A 27,112-nucleotide genomic window follows, 5' to 3' on the forward strand; every position below is an offset into this window, starting at 1 on the left:
TATTTCCTGTAACTCAGATTTTTAAGAAGTCCACCCTGAAGATTTTGTAATTGCTTGTTTCAAAATGTGAATAATAAAAAGCTAACAATTAGATTTTGGGGTCATTTTTCTATTTTTGACCTCAGGGAAAAAAATCAGTACTTTTTAGGGGAATATGTATTTTTATACATCTTTGTTGGTGACACTAAAGTAATCTTTGAAGGTAAACATATACTAAGATTTTTTTTTTTAAGTTCTCATGCTTAGATATGTTGGAAAATGTAGTCCAGCAATATCTGGGGAGCACTTCTGTGTCCACTTGGAGAAACAATCATGGAAACAGATCTTATCTTGGGGGCACTGCTTAGGTAGGTAAAAAAGGCTAAAGAACTAGATAATGTCACAGGTGTGCCACTTAGTGTGAAAAGGTTTACACAAGACAGGGAGTGTGAGACTTCAGTCTGTTTGGGGCCTGAGTTGCTACAGCACTTAGCTCAGCTAGGAGTAGAGATTAATTAGATGAAATGTTCCCTGGTTTTCCATTCATCCTCATTTATTTTCTGTTTTCTGCCTCATTTTTTTAAAAAGGGTCATCAAATCCCTAATTTTTAAAAGCAGCATCCTATTTGGGGTGGCTGGCTGGCTCAGTCTGTAGAGCATGTGACTGTGGATCTTGGGATTGTGAGTTCGAGCCCCACATGTGTGTAGAGATACTTAAAAATAAGACCTTTTTTTAAAAAAAAAAAAGTTTTTTGTATTCATTAGAGACATAGAGAGAGAGGTAGAGGCATAGGCAGAGGGAGAAGCAGGCTCCATGCAGGGAGCCTGATGCGAAATTCAATCCTGGAACCTGGGAATCTCACCCTGAGCTGAAGGCAGATGCTCAACCACTGAGCCACCCAGGTGTCCCAAAAATAAGACCTTTAAAAACAACAACAACAACAACAACCAAAAGCAGCATGCTATTTAATTTCCTTCTCAGTTAACAAAAGGATAACTAATTTTTAAGTGATTTGTTTAGGCTTTGCTGTTGAATAGGTTGCTTTTCTATTTATCTCTCTAAAAGTTGTATCTGATTTTTTGTTAGGCTTCTTCTGATTTTATTCCTGTCAGAGTTTTCACTTTTTTTTTTTTTTTTTTTTTTGCATTCTAGGATTATTTAGACATAAGCGCTTGGTGGTCTACAGATCCTCATTTAACTTAAGCAAACTTTTTACGTTTTACAGCTTTTTTTCCCAGGGATATTTCTTAGTTTACTTTCATTTATAGTGTTTAAAGACCAACCGGGTACTTTTGACTTAGATTTCCCCTTGCTCTATTGAAGTCCATTTTCTTAAAAATAAATTTTCTATTTAAAAAATACTTATTTTTTGAAATTTGCTCTTTAGCTCCACAGACTCCATCTAGTTTCTACATACTGCGCTGAGACTTGCCTTCTGCTTTCCCAGGGTTATGACTGTTTGTGTGGTTACCTCTTGTTTGCTCTTAAAATCATGATGCAACGTGATTTGCTGTGGATACATGATTGTTTTTCCAGTAGCTGATTCAATTTCCTTGATCACCACTAAGTCCCAAATAGTGATAACTTTGTGGTTACTTGGTATCAATTTTCCCCCACTTCGCTTGGGAACAAGCCCCTTATTTCTTGCTCTTCTAGTTCTCTTTTTATCCCCATCTTTATTACTTATCCCCTAAATCATAGAACAAGGTGTATAATTGGTGTTAAAAGCACTTCCCTTCTCATTGATATGTTTAAGCTAGCATGAGGGTTTATATAGTTGACCAAGCAGTAAATGCTTATATTATTGTAAAATTCTAATAGTTGTGATGCTATGACATAAGTCTCACTATCATGTCAGCTTTTCAGAGATCCTGAAAGGCTTCGGGACATGCACAAGGTCACACAGCCAGTAAATTATTGAACCACAATTCAAATTCGGTCCCGGGTTCAACCAGACATTTCTTGTTAATTCTCAGCTATTCTCGTTAACCCATAGATGTAATTACCCAGAAATTTTTATCTCCAAGCAAAATTAATGAGTTGCTGAGGTGTTTTAATAAAAGAAAGGCTGGGGGCACCTGGGTAGCTCAGTCAGTGAAGCGTCTGCCGTTAGCTCAGGTTATGATCTCAGGGTCCTGGGATTGAGTCCTGCATGGAGCTCCCTGCTCAGTAGGGAGTCTGCTTCTCTCTCTCTCTCTGCTCCTCTCTCCTGCTCATACTCTCTCTGTCTCAAATAAGTAAATAAAAATATTTAAATTAAAAAATAATAATAATTTAAAAGAAATTTTAAAATAAAAGAAAGGCTGTATTCATGGATGCTGTGCTATTCTGATGGTAATTGGTACGAATGAAATGAAAAGAGGCACCTTTACATCGGAAATCTCCTGCCATTCCCACATTTGTCAGTTACTATGTCATTAAACTCTGGCAGTACTTGTTTCACATTCTGATATTTTTTTTCCTCTCAATCAGTTAGAGCTGAAACCTCAAGGCCGAATGCTAATGAATGCCAGATACTTTCTGGAAATGAGTGGTAAGTGACATTTTATCTTCTTGTCTGGGGGTGAATAGGGCATATTCCTTCTCATGTGCAATTTATTTGACTTTTACAATAGCAAAGAAAAGAATTAGGAGAAAAAGGAAAGACAGGAAGTTTTCTTAAAACTTTTCAGTGGTGCGCAAATATTAGTTGAAAATGTAATATCTGCGCCAGATACACATAGAAATATAAAACATTTATAGCATTATTTTCTTTTTTTCTATTTAAATTCAATTTGCCAACAGATAGTACACATAATTAGTTTCAGATGTAGTTTTCAATAATTCATCAGTTATAGCATTAATTTCTAAATAGTGTGAACTCATGTGCCCAGTGCATTTATATTGTCTTTATTTTAGTTTGGGAATTTAACATAAATACAAGAGGCTCTGTATACATGTCACTATATATATACACACACTGTGTATAAATGAGTAATAAAACAAATGATCACACTATCAGTGAAATATAAAATAAATAAGAAACCAGTATTTTTCATAATGCTAATAGCAAAATAATAGTGCTTCAAGTTAGTCATCTCAAATCCTTTTAGGAACAGGAAGGAAAACATGCTTCGCTAAGGAGTGTCATTTCAATGCCATACACAGACATGCATCACAGAGGTTACATATATGAGCAGTGTGGTTGGTGCCTGTGACAGTCGCCCGTCAGTTCCTTCCGTTGCATTTGTACTCTGTCATCAAAGTGCTGTGCAAACAAATCAAATGCTACTACTCATGAAATCCTAAACCTCAGGGTGAATATGTGTACTTCCTATCACAAACTAATTTTAGTTTTTCCTAAATCAGTTTTACTACAAAGAAACAAGTTTTAGTTTAGAGATTTATGGTGCTTTCTGGGTTTTGGCTTAACATATACAATGTCCCTCAATCTAGATTCAAACAAATACATTGAAAAAAAAAAAAAAACACGTCATGAGATTATTAGGGAAACTTGAACCCTTACCATATATTTGGTGATATTGAGGCAGTATTATTTTTTTAGATGTGATGATGGTATTATGGCTCTACTTCTTAAAATGGGTCCTCATCTTTAAGACACATACTAAAATGTTTATAGATAACATAATACCAGAGATATGATTTAAAATAACCCATTGGTATGAAGGTGTGGGTAGCAGATTGTGTATATTGGAAAATAGTAACCATGGATAGGTCGTTATTGAAGCTGGATGATCAGCAATGGGAAATTGAATCCAGTATTTGCTCAACTTTTGTATGGATTTAAAAATTCCCATAATAAAGCTTTTAAAAAAAATTTTTTTAGAAGAAAAGATCCTTAAAGAGGTAGCAATACAGTCTGAACTTTCTTCTTTTACCTCGTGGTGGAGGCTCTAGATACATAGAACATAGCATTATAGTATTTCTGAGTTGGCCAAAGAACATAGCATTATAGTATTTCTGAGTTGGCCAAATGATAGAGTGGTTGTAGGAGCTGAATAACCAGGCTTGCATAACAAGTGCAAGTGCCGGGCTAAATGATAATGCCAATAGTGTTTGATTCCCACAAGAAAAGGAAGTATGTTCTTTCCATTAGTTCAAAACATGATCTAATGTAAATTGAAGTAAATCTTCCATGAGAATGCCAGGTATTTTGGGTAAATGGTTTAAAGACTGCCACTTTGATAAATAATTCCATGAATATTTATCCTATTACTATGAAACTTAAATTTTCTCTTAGAATGAGAGAGAGAACATTCAAGTGGGGTGAAAACAATGATCTTTCATAGACAATAATTATGGAAGTCCAGGAAGGTTTTTTTTTTTTTTTTAAGGATAAAATGTTGTCATGTTTAAAATCTTTTCTATCTAGACCCAAATTGAGACTCCATTTCTAAATTTTTATATATCTCAAAGCTCTGGTTTATAACAAACAATATTGTGGAATTACCCAACTAGAAAATTCTTTATTGATGACAAGAAGTATAGGATATCATTCCATTTTAAGGATACTATTATATATAAGAAATTGTTTTCAGAAGGATTCAGAAAACCAAGACACAAGTTCTCATACCCAAGGAACTTAAGTCTAGTTTGGAGAGGTGATACAAACTAAACAACTGGAGAAGAATTTAGTCCTAAACCACATAAATATTGATTAACCAAGAGATCAGTTTGGGTTACCTTCATTCCAGAAAAATCCAGAGTGGACATTGAAGGATAGGCAGAGTTGAATTTGCAGACAAGAGGGATAGCTTTCTAGGAGGAAAACATGAAGATTTGAGCAAAAATAAATGGATGCAGAACCATGAGAAGACCAGTCTAGGCAGAACAGAGGGCCCCTGCTAAAACCAGAATGAAGAATCTAAGACAGATGTTGGAAGACTTGGAAACCAAGCAAGAGTGTGAAGACCCCGGAAAGTCACCAACAAGGAGTCACAGCCCCATTCTTGAGCAGGCCAGAATATTCTGGAAGCAATGTTTGGGAGAAATTGCTTTTAATAAAATGTGGGACAGATATGGGAAAGGAAATAGACTGGATATAAAGAGAGACTATAAAATTTCATTTTTTCAGTGGAGAGGTGATGAAAAACTGGTCCAATCTTATGGTTATAAGATTGAAGTATGAAATAAAAGAAAGAGAATAAGAGCTCATGGCAGTGTAGATGAAAGGGTATGTCCATTATAAGTACATAGTTGGGGGATCCCTGGGTGGCTCCGCTGAGCGCCTGCCTTTGGCTCAGGGCCTGATCCTGGAGTCCCGGGATCGAGTCCCACATCAGGCTCCCTGCATAGAGCCTATTTCCCTCTGCCTGTGTCTCTGCCTCTCTCTCTCCCTCTCTGTGTCTCTCATGAGTAAATAAGTAAAATCTTTTTTTAAAAAGTATGTAGTTGAACTGCTTTGTAATTCTTTAAAAATAAAAGTTGAATGAAGGGAAAGATGTTGATGGTATTTCTTAGAATAGTTGGACTAGGAAAATGATAATAGGAGTGGTAGAGATTAGAGATATGGAAAGAGAAAGCAATTGGGAGAGGATATGGGATTTCATCGTAGATAACATTTAAGATTATATCATGTCCTCCACACTCTTCTTTTATGGAAGCATCAATATTTTTCTACTCTATAGGGAAGCAAATGGCTCATTGCTCTCCACACACACATCAGTCCATTCTCTCTCCTTCAAAATCTTTGTTCCATGATTTCTGTGATAGAATTACTTTGTCTTCTCCCCCTGCTTTCCTACTATCACTCTTGGTAGCTTTAGTGTTCACCATCACCATCTAACACTCCCTCCTCATATGTTGACACCTTCCTACATCTTTCTTTATCCTCTCAAGAACCAGCAGTGACACCAGAGTTTGTCACCTGGAATTCTCCACTGTCAAGGACTCAGGGTCAAACCTTTCTCTCAGAGCTCAGCCTCCTCCCCTATCAATTCTGTCCTCTCTTTCACTCACTCAATACAAGAATCTGCTGTAATCTGGTTTCTCTCTTCACACCTTTCGTTAGCCCACATTGGCCTTGACTCCCTATGTTGGCCTAAGTCCATAACCCTTTCCAGCTCTCATGAACACCCTCTTCTGCCAAAGATGTCCTGATCTCCAAACCTTGCATGTCTTCCTCTTATTCAAGGTTTTGCTAGAAAATGCCATCCAGCTGAGTCCATTACAGACTGTTGCTGGTAGATAATATTCTCATGTTCCAGACTCATATACTTAATGGCTTAGTGGATCTAAGTTGATTTCCCACAGTTACTTTAAATTCAATATGTTCAAAGTTGTGCTCACCATTTTCATCAGTCTCCTATTCCTTTTGTAGTTATTATCTCAGTTAATTATTACTCTATCCACCCAGAAGCCTGGAATTAACTTTTATAGTCTCCCTTTTCTTGACCTTCCACATTAATCCAACAGTTTCTACCCATGTTGTTTCCTTAGTATTTTTTTTTTAATTTTTCCCCTGCTTTGCATCATCATTACCTCTTGCCAAATCCCAGTCATTCCCCTCCATGGCTGCCAGAATAAACTAAACTATATAAACTCTGTTCTGAATATGCCATGCCTCTGTTCCTCCTTTTGGCTCTGCCCCTGCCTACAGCTTTTCAGTGTTTACAAATTATCTACAGGAAAATATTCAAACTGACCTGATACTTACACATCTTTTGTGTGTGATCACTGATGCTTTTTGCTTCATATTCCACACTCTGACAGTACACACATCCTCAGGTACCTTATCTGAATGTGCCCTTTTACATTCTCTTCCATCTCAAGAGAACATCTTTTGCTTTTCCCCACCATTCCTTCTCCCACACATTAGTAGAAATTATTTATTCTTCAGAACCCAGCCCAGAAATCATCTTTTAGTAGCTTTCCTGCTCAACTTTCCTCTTTTTCTCTCCTCCACCTATATATACTTGCTTTATCTGGTGTAGTTTCCTTACCTCTGGTCACATAGCATCCTATGAATATTTCTGTTCTGACATTTACTACATTAATTGTCCTTCTTTGTGGACTCTAAATTTCTTGCATGGCTGAATCACATCTTATTTGTCTCTTTAACGCCAGCACCAGGTTGTGTGCTAGGTACATAGGAGGTATTTAATAAGTGTTTGTTTGAACTATTCAGTCAGACTCACCCTGGCATTTAGAAATTCCTTTTGTTTTCTTTTGATTCCCATACAATGGCTATTCCAAAAATTCCCATATTAGTTTATCTCCTTCTTCCACTTTTGGAGATTGGCCTTGCCCCCAGTTTAACTGGGAAAGACTCTGTCTTCTGTCTGTCTCTGCACTTTAGAGATAGCTGCTGCTCCCTACACTTGCTTCCTGCTCTTTTGCCTCCCTCCTTTTCTTGGTCTCCTGCCTTAAATTCCTAGCAGCTATATACCATAAGCCCTGTAGTGTCTTCAATGTTTCCTTTTCTTTTCAGTTTCCAACTCATTGCCAAGACATACTGAATTAAACCATCTTGTCCAATCTGGAATTTTTTTTTTTTTTACCCTAAGAGGCTGGCTTATATTTTGACCAATCCCACTACATTGCTTTCTTCAAGACTGATTCCTCAAAACAAATGTCTATTTCTTAGGCTCCATCCAGTTCCCTGATATCCCTATATCAATGCTGAAAAACTCATTTCTTCCTGGCTTACTCAATTTGATACTATTTAAGATTTCCTCTTAATTTTTTAGCTTGCTTCTTCATGGTTTCTTTTGTAATTCCTTTTACTACCCTAAAAGATATGGGTGTACATGTCTCTACGTCTATTCCAAACCATCATTTACTGTTCTTTGTGTGAGTGACATGTCTCCCTGACTTGACTGTTAGCCACTCAAAAATTAGGGATAACATCTCATATTTCTTTAGAACATTCAGCATAGCAGTTGCTCATAGCTGTCCAGGAAACATCTGTGGTTGACTGATTACAAATAAGTGATAGGTTAGGCTAAATAGATAGATTAGGAACCATTACTATAAAAGAAATAACCAAACATACAGAAACCAAAAACTTACTCAAGCGAATAAACACAAAAACAAATTAACTTCAGAAAAAAAGCATAAAGCATAGTAAATACCAGAAGAATTCAAGAAATTCTGAGCTTTTATATAGTTCCTCTCTTGTAATGATCGAAATGGTTAGAGGATAAAAAAAATCAGAGGAAGACCCAAGAGAATAAATTTATTTCTAGCACTTTTTGACATTTAAAAAAATTTACAGTATTAAAGTTTAGTGCTCAGACTCTCTCTCTCTCTCTCTCTCTCTCTATATATATATATATATATATATATACATATATATATATATATAATTTTTTTTTACAGTAATACAGTTAGGGTTCCCAGAATAATTCACTTCCATTGCCTGAATTTAAAAGTAATTTTATACTTTATTTCACTTCATCTGAACTAAAATAGAAATGAGTCAAATCTTACTGACAAACCACCTACTACCACCAGTCACAAGTTGGAAATAGATCTGCTATACCAGAACTTGCAGAAAGCAGCAGTTGCCTCAGCGACCCTGAATTTAACCCCTCATTCACCAAAGCTAATTTATCTCTAACCCAGTTCTAAATAAAAAGACCTACATTACCTAACCTTAGAGTATTAAGTACAGAACTTTTTAGAGAGTTATTCAGAGTGTTCTTTATCTGGGAGTTTGGATTGCCATAAAACAGACCTGTGGACCATTGTAGAAAAGATGTTAGCCATAAAATGTGACTAGGATGATGGGTTCCTGGGGGGAGGTCTCCATCCACATGCCTCCCACCTTTTATTTACCCAATGAGCTTCTAGCCTGGCCATTATTAGGAGTATGGAAAATAACATGCCTTGGCAGAGACATTTGTTTCAAGTGTGTTAGCAGACCTTAGCCACTGTTTATTCAGAGTGGTAGTATTTAGTTTAAATATTGTTAACTCTTTATATTTGTGAAAGATGAGCCTCTTATTCTCACTAGAGCTCTATTTTTTATACTTGTAAAAGTATAATAGAATAAATAATCTGAGAATCTTTCAAGCTACTAAAAATTATAACACTAGAAGTTAAAAGCACTAAATGCATTATCTTTATTTTAGTAATGATCATTATTTTTCATATTGCTTTCTTGTTTACCATTTTATTCTGTCCTGCATGCTGGAGTTGTTATTATGCTGTTGAACCATGACTGCCTTGCTTTTGTGTGTTTTTTCTGAGTATGGCCTACAGCCAGGGAATCACTAGTATTTCCAGAATTCTATCAGCCTTATGGGAAGATGTTATGTGGCATGGGGCACTACAGTCACTGTCATAAATACCTTCACCAGTATCCTGAATCCAGGGTGAACTGAAAAAATGTGAATGTGATGATTTTATGTAGATGACTAAATAATATCCAGGATACCTAGACATTAAAAAAACAATTGCAGTGATCTATTGATTTCTGGATTTTTCCACACTGACCAGTGTAGTCTATAAGCAATATCTGGTGCACCTGACTACTGTGGACATCGGGAACCAGAGCATAAACAACTTTCCAAAGTTATTTGGCCCTCACACACAAGTCCAGCTAGCTCCCCTCAGTCTACTGGACCCTGCCCATAAACAACCAGATATAAAGTATCTTGGGAAATTTTTTAAAAATGCTGTTTCTAAGTTGTTGTCAGTAACCACATTGTTCTCTAGAATTACAGGCAGAAAAGTATTTACCACTTCCTGCTTTTTCTGGCTGATTCATCACTGACAGTGAATAGGAGAGGTTGATAAATACTTTGAAAGTTCTGACCTCTGGTTTTAAAAACTGAAAGAGAATAGCTCAGCATAGTCAAAGAGGAATGAGGGATTGAGCCAGTACTCCAACCCCATTGTTTCAACCATATAGTAATACACCCTGTGATAATTCTGTATTAGAGAACTAAAGAAGCTTAGAGCTATACCGACCTTAGTAAGTACTTGGGATTTTACTGGTTTCAATGCTTGCCTAATTCCTTGTCCATCTCCATCTTTTCTCCATCTCCCCAACCCTCTCCACCTACTTTGTACCTTGTCCTGTTCCTGCAGACACAAAGGACATGAGTGAATTTGAGACTGAAGGCTTCTTTGCTTTGCATCACCGCCGAGGAGCCATCAAACAGGCCAAAGTCCATCATGTCAAGTGCCATGAGTTCACCGCCACCTTTTTCCCACAACCCACATTTTGCTCTGTCTGCCATGAGTTTGTCTGGTACGGTAACTTGGCATTTCACTCCAAGCTTCAGCTTATGCATTTTGTCAGATCCTCTCAACCTGTCAGGCCTGGCATGCTCCGCCTCAGGGGAGTGTGCTGGCATAAGCACTACATGGAAGGATAAGGCTGAAAGAGTATGATTCTAAACAATATTTTCATACTATGACTCCTATAGAGCAAGGAAGCCAACTCTAGTAGAATAAGTTTTTAAGAACTTTAGCTTCTGATTAAATGGGAGCCACTGGGGGTAAGAGGGAAGGACAGAAGAGGGAAACATCTTTACTGTTGGCACAGTTTTATAGTTGAAATGTCTATCACCTTGATAGCCCAACTGTGCTAATGTGTGCAAAAGACAACACTTTTGCATTGGAGCTAATGGGTTTAGATGTTTACAGGGCTCTTGGGCATCTTAGCAGCCCTCAGACGGAGATCGGTTCAAGCCTCAGTAAGCACATAGCAAAGGCGATAGGACTACAGAGACTTGAAATGACTCCTGTCTCTGGTTTCAGCCTTCTCGCTTCTTGGTAGGGTGTTCTTTTTCTTGGGCTACTTCAGAATCCATCAACTCACAACTGCAGCCTAACTAGGGTACTCAAAGGTCAAATAGACTTTTGGTGGATTTCCACCAACTGTTTTCACTGAATGATTAGAATTGCCTTCCTTTCTAATAGTAAGTGCTACTCAGGAATGGATCTTAAGCTTAAGAATTAGTAGTTGCAAGTGTTCTCAGATACTTGGAAAAAGGAAACACATTGTACAGATGTCTTTGCTCATCTATACTGAGCTTAGACAATGAAATTTGCTACTAGGAGCCTGTGATGCGTTTTCAGTCAGGCATTTTCATCTCTACATGTTTGTTTGGAAAGACACAAAAGAGAAGAAAAGCAGTTCCTCGTTTCTTTAATTATCAGACTTTTAACAAAGCACTTAAAAAAAAAAAAAAAAAACATGTGTTAACACTCTTGGCCAGTGACCGACTACTGATCCGAGAATACTGTGGTAGGAAACTCTGAGATCTTGTTTTCATGTTGATGGTGCTGCTGTTGACTCAGACATCCAAGTAAATCAAACATATGCTTTATTGCAGGGGTCTGAACAAACAAGGCTACCAGTGTCGACGTAAGTAAGAAGGATTTCTGTCGTATTATTGTCATTGTTTTTATTTCATTTTTCCTTAACTTTGGAAAATCTTAAGCTGCAATAATTTCTTTTCAGAGTGTAATGCGGCAATTCACAAGAAGTGTATCGATAAAGTTATAGCTAAGTGCACAGGATCAGCTATCAATAGCCGAGAAACCATGGTATGTGTTCATGTTCTTCTTTTTTGTCTGGCATATGTTAATTTTATCCTAACATTAAATTTGGCAGCCCACTAATTCTTTTTAGTATTGCCTGAGAGTGAATCCTTAAACGTGTCAATGAACATCAATCTCCTTAAAACCCTTTCCTCTTCAATATGATTGTTACTGAGATCCAAAACTAGGGAATAAATATAAAAAGCATAATAAAATTGTTGACAACTACCTTCCAGAAAAGCATGATAGAAAGTGGCCAGAAAACACAGTTTTGGTCAATTATATGAGAACAACTCTCGTGGTATCTATAGCTATAAGTGACAGTTAAGGAATAGAGGCAAATGATGACAAAATATAGATGTAAGCATTTACAAGGTTGGTATGAGCTATAACAAGTCTAATTCTTATGTTGAGAAACAAATGTCTCTTTCATAATGAATTTTAAGATATATAGCATGGGGACAGATTAGACGTTACCCCACAGGATAAGCAAGCAGAGCTGGAAAGTCAAGCACACTTCCTTTTCCTACACTTTCTTCATTCAACAGATATTTAGTGTGTATCTATACACGGAAGGTACTATACTATGTACAATGCACAGCAGAGCACAAAACAGACCTGGTCCTGGCTTCAGGGACCTTACTGTAAAATTAGGGAAACACATAACTAACAAAAGACAATGTATTGCTTCCATTTATATTAAATAACCAATAAGGTGTGATGATGGAGAAAAAAAATGAGTGACCTACTTAAACTGGGGCCAGGGAATCTCCCAGGGAAGCATGTAAGCTGAGAGCTAAGGGTGAAAGGCACCAGCTATATGAACAGCAGGAGGAAGCAGCCTTCGGACAGAAAAGGCCCAAAGGGGGAAAAAGTCAGCATGTTCTAGGAACTGAAATGAGACCATGCAGCTGGAACAGCAAGAGCAAGAGAGTGAATAGAATAGGAAGTTGGGGAACTTGGCAGGACCTAGATTTTTTAAGACCCTGGAGAAGTGGTTGGATTTTATTTGACCTATAGTGGGAAGCCCTCTTGGTGACTGCTGTTGGGGAAACTGTGGGTTGAGGTATGAACATAAAAACCAGAGGCGACTACAGAAGTCCCCCCAAGGGGGAAGGTTGATGGCTTGTACCAGTATGGTAACAATGGAGGTGGAGTAAAGGAGCAGATTTTCAGGTTATTTCCTTGTTAGAAATGACTAGATTTGTCAATAAATTGGGTGTGAAAAATAAAAGTTTCTGTCTTGAGCAGTGGGGTAGTGGCAGAACCATAACAATGTAAGAATGGGGGAGAAATTAATATTTCAGTTTTTAATAAGTCCAACCTAAGCCTGAGATGCCTGTGGATATCCAAGTGGAGGTTTCAAGTGGACAATTTTACATGCACTTGGAATTCACGGGAGCCAACAGACCAAATATATAAATTCCACCACCACCCCCCCACACTCCAAAATCTAAAATTACATGGTAGGGAGAAGAGAAGGAGCTGGTAATAAAGACTGAGAATAAGAATTCAGAGAGGGCTCTTCATATATTAAAATTACATAAAGTTATAGAAACCAAAAAGCAAAAGGGTCAGTTGCATTCAGTGCAGCTAAGATGCTGAGGAAAATGGGATCCACGTGGAGATCTCCAGAGCCCTCCAGATCCAAAAAATTTCATAGAATTGTAAAGGTGTTTGCTTCATTGACCGACACAGAGGATTACTGAAAGTTGGTGACAGGGCAACAATTTATATGCTAATATTATCAAGAACATTAACCTGAAGTTCATTGAGGTAGAACAGTAGCTGAAAGGACATGAAACCCAAGGGATGGAAGTACTCACATAGCTAGAGAAGAGAGGAGAGGTGGATGAAGCTGGAGAGGAAGGGACAACAAAGCAGTAAGGGGGAAGAAGTCTAATGCACAGGTGGAGATGGGTCTCTGATGGACAGGTGGGCGGTTCATCAATTGTAACAAAAAAGGAAGAGAAGATGGTTGCAGAGGGCAGTGGGTTGTAGATTTGGGGGCAGGCAGATGAGAGAGCTTCCCTTAGACAGCTTATATCTTCAGTGTAGTCTGAAGGCTGAGAGAAAGAAGAGAAGGCAGCAAGTGGCTTTGGGGAGAAAGGATCTGTGAGATAATTATCTCAGGATGGGAAGCAAGTGGCTGGAGAAGAGCAATAGGATTGCTGAGGACAGTGAAAAGTCCACTTGAATTTGAGAAGCCAGCCTGCCCAGGTGTGTGATTTTCTCTAGCCAAAGGACAGGCTCAGAAAAGACAAATTGGTGGAGTTTTTGCAGAGTAGACTTTCTTCTAAAATTTAGAGCCAGAAGGGGACAATTTCCTATAACAAGTGACTCTGCTAAGGCTCAAAGAGGCTAAAGTAGTTTGTTTGCAGTCAATCACCTATGGTATATGTAACTTGGCAGGGTCGAAATTTCAGATCTCAATCTCCCAGAGCAGTATGATTGACTTTTCTCTCCCAGTTTTATTAAGCAATACTTGGCATACATCACTGTGTGAGTTTAATGCACACGGCGTGATGGTTTGAGTTACATATACTATGAAATGATCACGATAGGTTCAGCTGCCTTACGTAGATCTTAGATACAATAAGAGAAAACAAGATTTCTCCGTGTGAGGAGAACTCTTAAGATCCACCCTCTTAACACCTTCCCTGTATATCACACAGCAGTGTTAGCTGTGGTCACCATGCTGGACAGTCTTCCCTAGGAATTATTAATCTTATAACCAGAAATTTGTACCTTTAGACCACCTTCCTCTACTTCCTCCTTTCTTGCAACCCCCCACCTCTGCAACCACAGTCTGATCCCTTTCTTGGAGTTTGGTGTGGTCTTTTGGTGTTCTTTTTTGGGGGCAGAGGGTTGGATTTATTTTGATTTTGGGTTCCACGTATAAGTGAGATCATACAACATGTGTCTTTCTCTGGCAAGCGTTTTGTTTGTTTAAGTCAAATTGCCACCTCCCAACCTGCCTTCCTGCTCTCTCTACATGATGCCTTCAGCTTTCCTGGGAAAATCACAAATTATAAGAATGACTGTTAACCTCAATAGCTAATGTCCCCTGGAAATAGAATGAAAGCCACAAGTTTAATTTAAAATTTTTGGGTATCCTTACATAAAAAATAAGGAGATAGTTTATATTCTTTTCCTCATAAAAAAAATCTTCAGAATCCAGTGTGTATTTTACACTGATAGCATATTGTTTTACCACCTCACAAGTGCTCACTTGGTCCATGTGGCTAAGTGGATATTATATCGGAAAGCACAAATCTACAGTCTTTTCCAGACATATCTTGAACTATTTTGAGCTAGGAGTCAAGATCTGAGTTGCAAGTCTTCCAGCCAGAATATTGACATTAATTGTTAATATTTGCATGGAAACGTTTATATAAATGGGACCTGAAAATTATTTTTTCTTGGTTGAAAATGGCTAAAATAAGTTCTGGGCAACTTTTAAACAATTCTAAACAGCTGTTCTAATGACCCAATGCTAGCCCACATCCTCAGCGGGAACATTAGATATATCACTATTAGTGAAAAAGGCTTCTTTGCTGTGCACAAAGAATTGTTTAATTAAAAACTTCTTGGAAAGATCATAAATCTTAAGTAAAACTTTCTATATTACACATGAATATTGGTATTCTTACCAGGAATCAAACCTCATGATTTTGTTATTGTTGTTGTTTATGTGATATGTTTGGCTAAAGGAGAAAATTTCAACTCTGGAAAACTAAAAAAAAAAAAAAATCCTGTAATATATCAACTGCCAGCATCCTTCTCTTGTCACCCCACTCCCCATCCCCTAACTCATCACATTGACTTTGAGAGAAGAAAGGGGTAACGGTGGAAAGAGAATAGGCTGATTCTGACTTTAGGCTTATAGATGTCCTAGCTCAGTTTCTAGCTGCGTGATCCGGACAAGTGTCTTGCCCTCTCCAAGCTTAACCTCCTCATCTATCAAATGAAGATTCTAATACAGGCTACTTCAAAGGGGGTATTCCAGTATCAGAGGTGTAAAAAAATACATGTGACACACTTGTCCGCAGCACCTGGCAGGACCTGTTACCTGCCCTTCACCCCCTCTGGTCCATGTGTAATAGCTGTGAAATGGTTCATACTCAGGCTTTTATACTAATAGAGCCATAGCAGTGTTTCCTCTAGAGGAGGTATTATATAACCTCTTCCAAAGCTTAGAGTCCTAGTTCTGGGTTGAAAAAGAAAATAAAATATTTATAGTAAAATAGGAAGGACAGTCCAATGTTTGCTCAGATCCCATTTAGATAAATAACCCTACTCCCGTCCTCCTGAAGATGTTAGCCTATCTGTGGGAATGCCTCAGACTTCAGCCTATCCCGGGTTACTTGATATGTGTATATCGCACACATGCCCCTTGCCTGGAAGAGCTAATGGCTGCCTGCCTTCTTTGGCCATGGCTCTAAGGCTTGATGAGTAAGGCTTATGGCTTAAAGCACACATTGTCCCAGTGTTTTTAGTGCTCTGTTATGCTAGAGTCTCTGCTAAGACACCAGAGGTTGCAAATCAGGGACATGCATATGGTTACACATTCTCCCTTCTTTCAGTTCCACAAGGAGAGGTTCAAAATTGACATGCCGCATAGATTTAAAGTCTACAATTACAAAAGCCCGACCTTCTGTGAGCACTGTGGGACCCTGCTGTGGGGCCTGGCCAGGCAAGGACTCAAGTGTGATGGTGAGTCCAGCGGGAAATGGACATGGGCCCTGGTACGGAACCCCTACAGGATGGCTTTGCAGCTCTAATGGAGAGCATGAGGGGAGGAGGAAGCATAGAGGGTTGACTTCTCTAACTAGCCCAGATGACCCCGAGATCATGAAAATGAACTAATTGCTGCCTGTTTCCTTCCATCCCCAACACCATCATCCTTGGATCCCAGAGAAGTGCAAACCCGTTCAGACTCAATGTCAAGTCTCCTGGCCTGTCACTCTTCCGTTGTACCTGGCCCCCTTCACTGAGACCTGCCCTTTTGCCCCTTCTGACCCTGGCAGCTCAAGCTGTGCCCCCACCACTCTCCCTCACACCTTAAGATGCCTTCTGTAGCCCATCAAGGACCAAGCCTGGAACAGATTCTGTTTGGCCAATGGGTGATCTTGCACATAGGCATTCTGTGACTTAGATTGGAGAGTCTGTGCCCAAAGCATGCCCAGTAAGGGCCCAGTCCCCCACACTGGCCATCATGTTCTCTCCTCTGGTCTCTCCTTAAAGGCTGGCATTACATCAGGGCCTGAGCCTGTAGCTCTGTTAGTTATGCTAGAGTCTCTGCTAAGACACCAGAGGTTGCAAACCAGGGACATGCATATGGTCACACATTCTCCCTTCTTTCAGTTCCACAAGGAGAGGTTCAAAACTGATGAGTTTTGAGCTTTGAGTTTTGACTTTTGAAGTTTTTCAGACTGGTCCTGAGAAAGAGCAAAAAGAACTTTCTTGCCCTAAAAGTTCAAATTGCTAAGACGATAACCTTTAGAAACTGAGATGCTGTTACACCAGGATTAGGCAGTAGGGAGGGAAAATTTCAGCAAGGCACTTCTGCTTTGTAAGTGGGGGTGAGATAGACATTCAAAAGGCCAGATAGACATTCAAAAAGGAGGGCATCCTGCTGCATCAGAGGCCTATTTCAAATTATTAAATATGGAAGCCACTTTATTTCTTCTTGGCTGCCCCATTTTGTTTTAATGCCACTGACTAAATCTTTTGCAATTTTTATCCTTTAAGTGCTAAAGGTGAGGATCACCCCCCCATGGCTTTCTCTTCCTCATCCCCGTTGTACTCCCATGTCTGACAGAGTCTGGAGGGACATCTTAGTGGAGATAGGGAAGGTTGGGTTTTCAAGCCATACTGAAAGCAGAACCCACATGCAGTGAAAGTTCACCTTAATAATCCCTCCAGGAGTATCACTGGGCACCCTGCTCTCTACACCTGTCCAAGAGCTCACGGGGAGCTGGTACTGACTGTATGGAGTATATTTAGGAGTTCATAGGCGAGATGTAATTTCAGAACTGAACAAGGAGACATGAATAATCAGATCCCCTCTGATGGCCCTCCGGGTCTTCTAATGGTCTCCCTCACCTGGGGGGAGGTTTCTTTTCCCTGTAGCTGGAACATCCCACCTGCCTGGTGTTGCCAACAGCCTGATGATGCCTCTGAGCTTAGAACCTCCACAAGGGTTCCTTGCCATTGTTTCATGGCCCACATGCCTGTTCTGTTCCATCTCCCCTAACATTCTTTCCCCCTGGTCCCTTCTCTTTCTTTCTCTCTCTTCCTGCCTCCACGCCAGGCAGACCCTCTCCTCTCACCTCTCCTCTCCTTTCCCCTCTCCTCCCCTCCCTCTCCTCCCCAGCACCCTCTCCTCTTGTGGCTGACACCTGCAGACATCTCTGTGTCCTTACCCACCCTCCATGCCCTTGACTTTACCTCCCATTCCAATCTACTTTTCAGGCCCTGCCTTCTCTGCCTTGGCCCCACTCTTTCTGTCTTGTTCTCTTCTAAACCACCTTCCTAAGTACGGCCTCCCTTCATCTTGACTCTGTTTCTTTCTGTCTTCACTTTAATTCCCATGAAAATCATCATCCAAAGGGACTGTTCGCACTCACAGAGATCAAGTTGTCACCTAATAGGTTAGTAACAGTGATATATGACATCATAGTGGGAATGAATGGGGCCTATCTTCCTGTGAGAGCATCTGAGACAAGCTTAGGTCCAGCTTCCATGTTGGGAAAGCAAAGTGAAACTCTCCAATCCCTCATGCTCAGTCCTTGCTCACTGCCTCCCTTTGCCTTGCACTAATGAGTAAAGAAATTCAGTGAGGGCTGTCCAATCTGTATCAACAAGTCCAGTATGAGTCATGCTAAATTCAGAAAGAAGAAAGCCCTCATCAATAGCATCTTTACTATAGTAAAGGCTTTAGATATACGTAGAAGATTTCACTTAGAATGGATTTTGGTTGTATCAGTGCATATATGCTGGCACAAGTACTGGTCTATACTTACATAGAAAATGCTGTTTTATTTTGTTTTACTATGAACTATCTGAGGAAGAGTAAGCTAGTTAAAACTAAAGCCTGAAGCCTGCTAAAATTTCACTTAAATATTAAACACATATCTTACTGGAATAAATAATGAAGATGAAATAGTTGATTTGTTGATTATTTGATGCAAATCACTGTGCTAAGTTCTTTGCATAAGCATGTGGGGGTAAAAGTGCTTATTTTATAGCTTTATAATAATCCCTTTTAATAGACCTTGATAGAATGAAATAGAACTTGAGAATTTAACTCTATCAGCCAGGTTTGGAAATCTTAAGTTAGATTTTTTTTTTTTTTAGTAACAGTGATGTTTCATAATCAGAATTTCAATATTCCAAGCTAGTAGTTGTCTTTATACAGACACACAATCTGTATTGTGTGTATTGATACATCCCAATCCAAGAAGCCTCCTGGGATCATAGTGAGTGGAAGGTGGACCTTTACTGTGCTATTTTCAGGACTAATGAATCATAATATTCCCCCCAGAATTATAGATCTATATAAATCATTTGATTCAACTAGCACAACTCAGCCATAGGGTGAGAATGAGGTCTCTAGCCCACTTTCTGTACTCCCACTCCTGCTCCTATGCACAGACCACCCCAACCATTTATTTCTATTTCAGTTCTATAGGCTGAGGCTGCACCCTAGACTTCAATCTAGAGGGGAGAGAAGCTCCTTGCAGCCCATGTAGGAAAAGGGATGCATGGGCTCCAATCTAGAGTGGGAATTGAACACCTTCCATCCCAGCATTGCACATCTCCACCAGAGAGACCCAGTGTCAGGTTTTTTTCCTCAGCAATGGCACAGTGTAAATGCATTACACGGACAGCAGCCTTCAGTGCTGCTGGTTCTGCCTCTAGTGGGAGTCATTCTGCAGCCTCACATGGAAGAGCATCTGGTGTGGTCTTCGGAAGGGGGGGTGGATGTGTAGTGGCATCGTAAAAGCAATGCCTTAATTTATTTGTATGCAGTCTCTCCTTCTGCTGGGAAGAGGGCTCTAGGGATTTGCCAATTGCTCCTCAACATCTGTGTACCTTAAACAGTCCTGTGCAAAGTCCACTCGGTGAGTTCTATTCATCTTGTTCAGTGTCTCTTTCTCCTTTTCAGCATGTGGCATGAACGTACATCACAGATGCCAGACAAAGGTGGCCAACCTTTGTGGCATAAATCAGAAGCTAATGGCTGAAGCACTGGCAATGATCGAGAGCACTCAACAGGTAAGAAAGCATTTTAGGTTAAGTTCCTGCAATTTCAACTCAGCAAAGACTACTCTAGTCCGTTTGCCCTTGGAGCTGTGGGACAACATGGAGTCTGTTCCTGAGCACTTGTCTTGCCTTTGACTTTCATCCTCATGCACATATCCCCACTTTGAGATATTTACTTACTTAATGATTTTGTCCTGCATAGATCTTTATAAGATCTTAAATTCTTTGTGGAATGACAGGACTCCTGGGTGGCTCAGTGGTTGAGCATCTGCCTTCAGCTCAGGGTGTGATCTCAGAGTTCTGGGATCGAGTCCCACATCAGGCTCCCTGTGAGGAGCCTGCTTATCCCTCTCCCTGTGTCTCTGCCTTCTCTCTCTGTCTCTCATGAATAAGCAAATAAAATCTTTTAAAAAATTTCTTTGTGGAATGAGCAGGGGCAGAAACAAATTCATTAAAATGAGGATTCATTACAAGCTTTATACCTATATACTTGCTAGATTCATCCCTAAGATGTGCACAGAACATGGAGTCCAGGATGACTTTTGCCTTGTCATTTACTCACATGCATTAGCACTAGTGTGTGGAATTTACGTATCCAAGAACAAACCCTCTTTAAGACTTGATGTTGTTTATGTAAGTTCTTTTTCCATACATTGACCTTCCATTCTTATTTGTGACCAAATTATGTAGATAGCATGGAAGAAACCAGTTGGCCCCCCCAGAAAAGTATGAAGGAAGCAAACGTGTTCAGCTGTGCACAAAATATAATACACTCTTACAGGGTATGGGACCCTAAAGAGTGCTGAAGGAAAGAAGAATGTTAGTTATCTAATGCATTTAGGAATCTTCAATGGATTTCATCTCCAAGGGCAGCAGGCCAAGCTGTCCTGACAGTAGTGGGTGGGTTGGTGGGTGGTCTGACTCTTTGTTTGTTATCTAGGCTCGCTGCTTAAGAGATACTGAACACATCTTCAGAGAAGGTCCGGTTGAAATTGGTCTCCCATGCTCCATAAAAGGTGAAGCAAGGCTGCCATGTGTACCAGCACCTGGGAAAAAAGGTAGCTATCCCGATCCTCAATAGAAACATTGTCAGTAATTAATCTTGGTCAACCTTAACCTGAGTCTTCTGCATTTAAATTCTCCATTTACCTGGTCTGATAGGTAAGAGGCTCCTACGTCTTGGAAGTGAAACCCAAATGTGCCCCATTAGGAAACCTTTATAAGAGGGTGGGAAGTGGGGGCAGGGAGAAAATGGAATAGGTCTGTAGTAAAGAACTGCAGAAGTTTCCTTAGAATGTTAGAATGTTACTTCCTGTCACTGTTAAAAGGTTTTGCAAAATAAATCTACCAGAAATCTTAATGGTGGAAATGCCACAGGTGACCATCATATTACATACCTTGGAGACTCTTTTGGGAAATTGAAGAGTAGAAAGGTGGGACCTCAATGTTTGTGACATTATGGAAGTTTACCCCTACTTTCTGAAAGCAGTTCACTAGAGGATATGCCTACGTGAATCCGGGAACAGAATAGTTTCACGATACAGCATGAAATACAGATTTTTCCCCACTATCCTAAAGTATAGTATTTCTGCGAAACCTTTTTTTTTAATTGAAATTTAATTAATATACAGCATTGCTTAGTTTCAGGTGTACAATATACCAATTCAACAATTCTGCATATTACCCAATGGTCATCTGTCACCATACAATGTCACTACGATATTATTGACTGTAGTCTCTATGCCGTACTCTTCATCTCTGTGACTTACTTATTTTGTAACTGGAAGTTTATACTTCTTAATCCCCTTTACATCACCTGCTTCCCCACCCACCTCCCCTTTGGCAACCACCAGTTTGTTTTCTATATTTAAAAATGTTTGGTTTGGTTTGGTTTTTTAGATTCCACATGTAAATGAAATCATATGGTGTTTGTCTTTCTCTGTCTGATTTATTTCATTTACCATAATATCTATTCCTTTTTATGGCTGAGTAATATTCCATTTTACATATACCACATCTACTTCATGCATTCATCTATCAATGGGCACTTGGATTCCTTCTCTACTTTGGCTATTGTAAATAATGCTGCAAGAAACATAGTAATGCATATCTTTTTTAATTCGTGTTTTCATTTTCTTTAGGTAAATACCTAGTAGTGGAATTACTGGATCATAGGGTATTTCTATTTTTAATTTTTTGAGAAACCTCCGTACTGTTTTCCACAGTGGCTACATCTGTTTGCATTCCCACTACCAAGGCATGAGGCTTCCTTTTTTTCCATATCATTGCTAGTACTTGTTATTTCTTGTCTTTTTGATACCAGCCATACTGACTGGTGTAAGATGATATCCCATTGTAGTTTTGATTTGCATTTCCCTAGTGATTGATGATGTTCAGCAACTTTTCACATGTTTGTTGGACATCAGTATGTCTTCTTTGGAAAAATATCTGTTCAGGTCTTCTGCCCATTTCTTAATCAGTTTGGTTTTTTTTGTTTTTGTTTTTGTTTTTTTGTTTTGTTTTGTTTTTGTTTTTTTTTTTTTTTTGGTGCTGAGTTCTATAAGTTCTTTGTATATTTTGGATATTAACCCCTAATCAGATATATCATTTGCAAATATCTTTTCCTATTCTCTAGGTTGCCTTTTTGTTTTGTTTATGGTTTCCTTTGCTGTGCAGAAGCTTTTTATTTTGGTGTATTCCCAATAATTTATTTTTACTTTTGTTTCCCTTGCCTCAGGAGACCTATCCATGTTGCTAAGACTGATGTCAAAGCGATTACTGTCTGTGTCTTCTTTTAGGAGTTTTATGGTGTCAGGTCTCACAGTTAAATCTTAATCCATTGTGAGTTTGTTTTTGTATTTAGTATAAGAAAGAGGTGCAGTTTTGTTTTTTTGCATATATCTGTTCAGTTTTCCCAAGACCATTGTAGAAAGGACTATTTAAAAAAAGAAAGACTTTTCCCCCCATTGTATAGTCTCACCTCCTTTATCATAAATTAATTGACCATATAGGTATGGGTTTATTTCTGGACCCTCTATTCTGTTTAATTGATCTATGTGTCTGTTTTTGTGGGAGTACCTAACTGTTTTGATAATTATAGCTTTGGTACTATATCTTGACATCTGGGATTGTCATATCTCCAGCTTTGTTCTTCCACAAGATTATGTTGGCTATTTAAGGTCTTTTGTGATTCCATGCTAATTTTAATATTATTTGTCCTAGTTTTGTGAAAAATCCTGTTGGTATATTGATAGGGATAGGGATTGATTGATAGGGATTGATAGGGACACTGAAAACTATAGATTGCTTTGGGTGGTATGGACATTTTAACAATGTTAAGTCTTCCAATTCACGAGCACAGACATCTTTCCATTTGATCCTGTCATCTTCAATTTCTTCAATGTTTTATAGTTTTCACAGTACAGGTTTCACCTCCTTGGTTAAGTTTATTCCTAAGTATTTTTTTTTGATGCAGTTGTAAATGGGATTGTTTTCTTAATGACTTTTTCCCTTTATTAAGTGTATAGAAATGCAACAGATTTCTGTATATTAATTTTGTATTTTTGACTTTTATTTGTTTTTTAGTCTTTTTTTTCTTGATGATTGTGACTAAAGGTTTATTAATTTTGTTTGCCTTTTCAAAGAACCATCTCTTAGATTCATCTTTTTTCATTGCTTTTAATCCCTATTTCACTTATTTCTCTTCTGATCTTTATTATTCCTTCCTCTATTATTTTTGGGCTTTGTTTTCCTTTTTCTAACTCCTTTAGGTGTAAGGTTAGGTTGTTTATTTGATTTTTCTTATTTCTTGAGGTACCCCTGTATTGCTATAAATTTCCCTCTTAGAATTGCTTTTGCTGGGGCCCAAAGATTTTAGAACATTTTTTTGTTATTTGTCTCCATGTATTTTCTGATTTCCTCTTTGAGTTGTTTACCCATTTGTGTTGCTTAGGAGCATGTATCTTCAGCTCTATGTGTTAGGTTTTTTCCAGATCTTTTTCTTGTAATTGACTCCCAGTTTCATACCATTGTGGTTCGAATGGAGGCATGATACGACTTCAGCATCCTTAAATTTACTGACACTTTTTCTGTGGCCTAACATGTGATGTATTCAGGAGAATGTTCCATGTGTCCTTGAAAAGAATGTGTATTCTGCTGTTTTGGGGTGGAATGTTTTATATATGTTAGGTCCATCTGCTCTAATATGTTGTTCAAAGCGACCATTTCCTTACTGATAATCTGCATGGATATTTATCCATTGATGTAAGTGAGATATTAAAGTCCCCTACTGTTACTGTATTACTGTCCATTTCTCCCTTTATATCTGTTAATATTTGCTTTATATAATCTGGTACTCCAATGCTGGATGCATAAATATTTATAATTTTATGTCCTCTTGTTGGGTTGACTCCTTTATCATTATTTAGTGCCCTTCTTTGTCTCTTGATACAGTTTTTGTCTTAAAGCCTATTTTGTCTGATGTAAGTATTGCTACCCCAGCCTTTTTTTTTTTTCACTTCTATTTGCATGGCATATGTTTTCCCATCTTTTTAATTTTCAGTCTGTATGTATCTTTAGGTTTGAAGTGAGTCTCTTGTATGCAGCATATAGATGGGTCTTGGTTTTTTATCCATTTAGGCACCCTGAGACTTTTGATTGGAGTGTTTAGTATATTTACCTTTAAAGTAATTATTGACAGGTATATACTTCTAGCCATTTTGTTGATTGTTTTCTGGCTGTTTTTTAGTTTTTCTCTATTTTTTCTTTCCTTCATTACTCTCTTTCATTGTGATTTGATACCTTTCTATAATGTTAGGCTTGGATTCCTTTCTCTTTATTTTTTGTATATCATAGGCTTTTGATTTGTGTTTACCATTGAGTTCATATATAGCATCGTATGTGTAGAGCAGTCTAGATTAGGTTGATGGTCACTTAAGTTCTAACACATTCTAAAAGCACTGAATTTTTACTCCTCCCCCACCCTTTATGTATATGATGTCATATTTTACATGCTTTCATTTTGTGACTACATTGACTAATTTTTGTAGATATAATTGATTTTACTACTTTTGTGTTCTAACCACTATACTGCCTTTAATAAATGTTTATGCTTACCAGTAAAAGTTTTTCCTTTCATAGCTTTCTTCTAATTATGGCCTTTTCTTTTCACTTGAAGAATTCCCTTTAACATTTCTTATAAAGCTGGTTTAGTGGCAATGAACTCTTTTAACTTTTGTTTGTCTGGGAAACTCTTTACCTCTCCTCCTATTCTGAATGATAGCCTTGCTGGATAGAGTATTCTTGGTTGCAGATTTTCTTCTTTCAGCATTTTGAATATATCATGTCACTCTCTCTGGCCTGCAAAATATCTGCTGAAAAATTAACTGATAGCCCTATGGGGTCTCTCTTGTTTGTAACTCTTTTCTTTTTCCTTGCTGCTTTTAAGATCTCTCTTTATCATTACTTTTTGCCATTTTAATCATTATGTGTCTTGTTGTGGACCCCCGTAGGTTCATCTTGTTTGGGGCTCTCTGTGCCTCCTGGACTTGAATGCCTATTTTTCTCCCACAGATTAGGGGAGTTTTCAGCTATTATTTCTTCAAATAAATTTTCTGTTCCCCTTTCTTTCTCTTCTCTTTCTTGAATCCCTATAATGCAGATGTTATTATACTTGATGGTGTTGCTAACTTCCCTAACTAAACTCTTACTTTTTTTTTTTTCTTTTTGCTATTCAGCTTGGTTGCTTTCCATTACTCTCCTTTTTAGATTGCTGATCTGTTTTTCTGCATTCTCTAACCTGCTGTGGATTCCCTCTAGTGTAATTTTATTTCAATTGTTATTGTATTATTCAGCTCTGGTTCTTTTTTTATATATATATTTTCTATCTCTTTGATGAAGTTCTCACTGAGATCATCCAATGTTTTCTCAATCCAGGATGTATTTTTATGACTACTAATTTGAAGTCTTTATCAAGAAAATTGTTCATCTCCATTTCATTTAGGTCTTTCACTGTGATTTCGTCTTATTCTTTTGAGACATACCCCTCTGTCTCCTCATTTTGTTTATCTGTGTTTCTGTGTATTAGGTAATTCAGCTACATCTTCTGGTCTTGAAAGTAATGGCCTTGATGAGAAGTCCTGTGGTGTCATGTAGTGCAGTCCCCCTGGTCATCAGAATTGGGAGCTCTAGAGGTATCCCTGGTTGTGCTGCATTTACCCTACTATGGAGGCTGAGCCATAATTGCCTTCCGCCCAGCTGGCTGTACTGACCCACTTTGCCTGCTGTGGGTGCACAGGGCAGGGTTTCTTCCCCACGCTGTTGAGAGGCCTATCAGAAGCCACTATGGGGTTGTTGGTGGGTGGGGTCATCAGTCAGCCTATCTGGAGTTAGCCTTTCTGCCATAGCTGCAGGTACCCTGAGTGGCAGGGATTGCTCCCTGCACAGCCAGGTAGGAGACTCAGCTGTTGGAACTGGGGGTGCACTGGTGTGTGAAGTTATCTCTCCTACTCCCCAGGGGAGGAGTCACTTTGGAGTGGTACTGGTCTCTACTGGGACTTCCTGGGGGTGGAGGGTGAGGCAAGACCTGCTTTAGAGGGATGCCTGCTAAAGTGGGCAGGTTGAATGGGCAGGTCCACAGGTGATCACTGGGGCAGGTGTTAGCAAGGTTGATGGTGCTCACAACCATCTGGTTATCTAGGATTGGGAAGAGGAAGAAAATGGTGCCTGCTAGCAGTTTGGTTCCCAGAGAAATCTCCTGAGGATCCCTGACCCTCCAGCTCACATTCAAAGATTAATTAATAGACCTCCTCATGTATAACCCCAGGCATTTTTTAAACTGCTGCTTCTGTGCTGTCTTGGACCAAGTTATTATGGTGGCTCTTTAAGTTCTATATAGTAGGGACCCAGTTTCCTATCGCCCTCCTGCTCTGCCCAAAGTTAAGGCCTCTTATTATTTAAAAGTTCACAAAGTTAAGACTGGCTGATTTTTAAAGCTCCTAGTTTTAAGCCCCGCTGGTTTTCAGAGCCAAATGTTATTGATATTTGTCTTCCCACTGCAGGTCCCCCACCCAGGCCTGTGGCACCTGTGGCACCTGTGGCACCTGTGGCTTCTCTATGCTTGTGGTGTCCCTCCCATTTGTGACTAGTCTCACAGGGGTTTGGCTCCTAACTGCATCTCCACTCCTTCGGTCTCTCTCACTGTGGCCTTTTGTCTGTAATCAACTGTGGAAGGTCTGTTCAGCCAGCCTTTAGACCATTTTCAGTGTTAGTTGCATAGATGTAGCTATTACCTTGTGCTCATGGGATGAGGTAAGCTTCGGATCCTCCCCCACCATCTTCCCCTTGACTCCCTGAAAAATCTTTTGT

At 38.9% G+C, this 27,112-nt stretch overlaps 1 protein-coding gene and 1 long non-coding RNA gene across 10 annotated transcripts in view; one reads left to right on the forward strand and one right to left on the reverse strand.

Annotated features, from left to right (window-relative positions):
• Window positions 1-17,686, reverse strand: part of LOC144313882 (uncharacterized) — a 62,399-nt gene extending 44,713 nt beyond the window's left edge. For 5 of the 6 annotated variants that reach the window (XR_013379526.1, XR_013379523.1, XR_013379522.1 and 2 more), the window contains exons 1-2: window positions 17,585-17,676; window positions 2,059-2,204 (exon numbers count right to left, since the gene is read on the reverse strand). This is a non-coding gene — a long non-coding RNA (uncharacterized LOC144313882). Of the gene's footprint in view, window positions 1-2,058; window positions 2,205-17,584 lie in introns of all 6 variants that reach the window. The other variant, XR_013379525.1, reaches the window with a different exon arrangement.
• Window positions 1-27,112, forward strand: part of PRKCQ (protein kinase C theta) — a 174,201-nt gene that overhangs the window by 56,039 nt on the left and 91,050 nt on the right. For all 4 annotated transcript variants that reach the window (XM_077897291.1, XM_077897292.1, XM_077897294.1 and 1 more), the window contains 7 exons: window positions 2,453-2,513; window positions 10,016-10,178; window positions 11,269-11,300; window positions 11,397-11,482; window positions 16,063-16,192; window positions 19,650-19,759; window positions 20,688-20,805. In XM_077897291.1, coding sequence (XP_077753417.1) covers window positions 2,453-2,513; window positions 10,016-10,178; window positions 11,269-11,300; window positions 11,397-11,482; window positions 16,063-16,192; window positions 19,650-19,759; window positions 20,688-20,805 — 700 coding nt within the window. The remainder of the gene's footprint in view (window positions 1-2,452; window positions 2,514-10,015; window positions 10,179-11,268; window positions 11,301-11,396; window positions 11,483-16,062; window positions 16,193-19,649; window positions 19,760-20,687; window positions 20,806-27,112) is intronic.

The sequence above is a fragment of the Canis aureus genome, chromosome 5 (assembly GCF_053574225.1).
Source record: "Canis aureus isolate CA01 chromosome 5, VMU_Caureus_v.1.0, whole genome shotgun sequence".
Classification (NCBI taxonomy): Eukaryota; Metazoa; Chordata; class Mammalia; order Carnivora; family Canidae; genus Canis; species Canis aureus.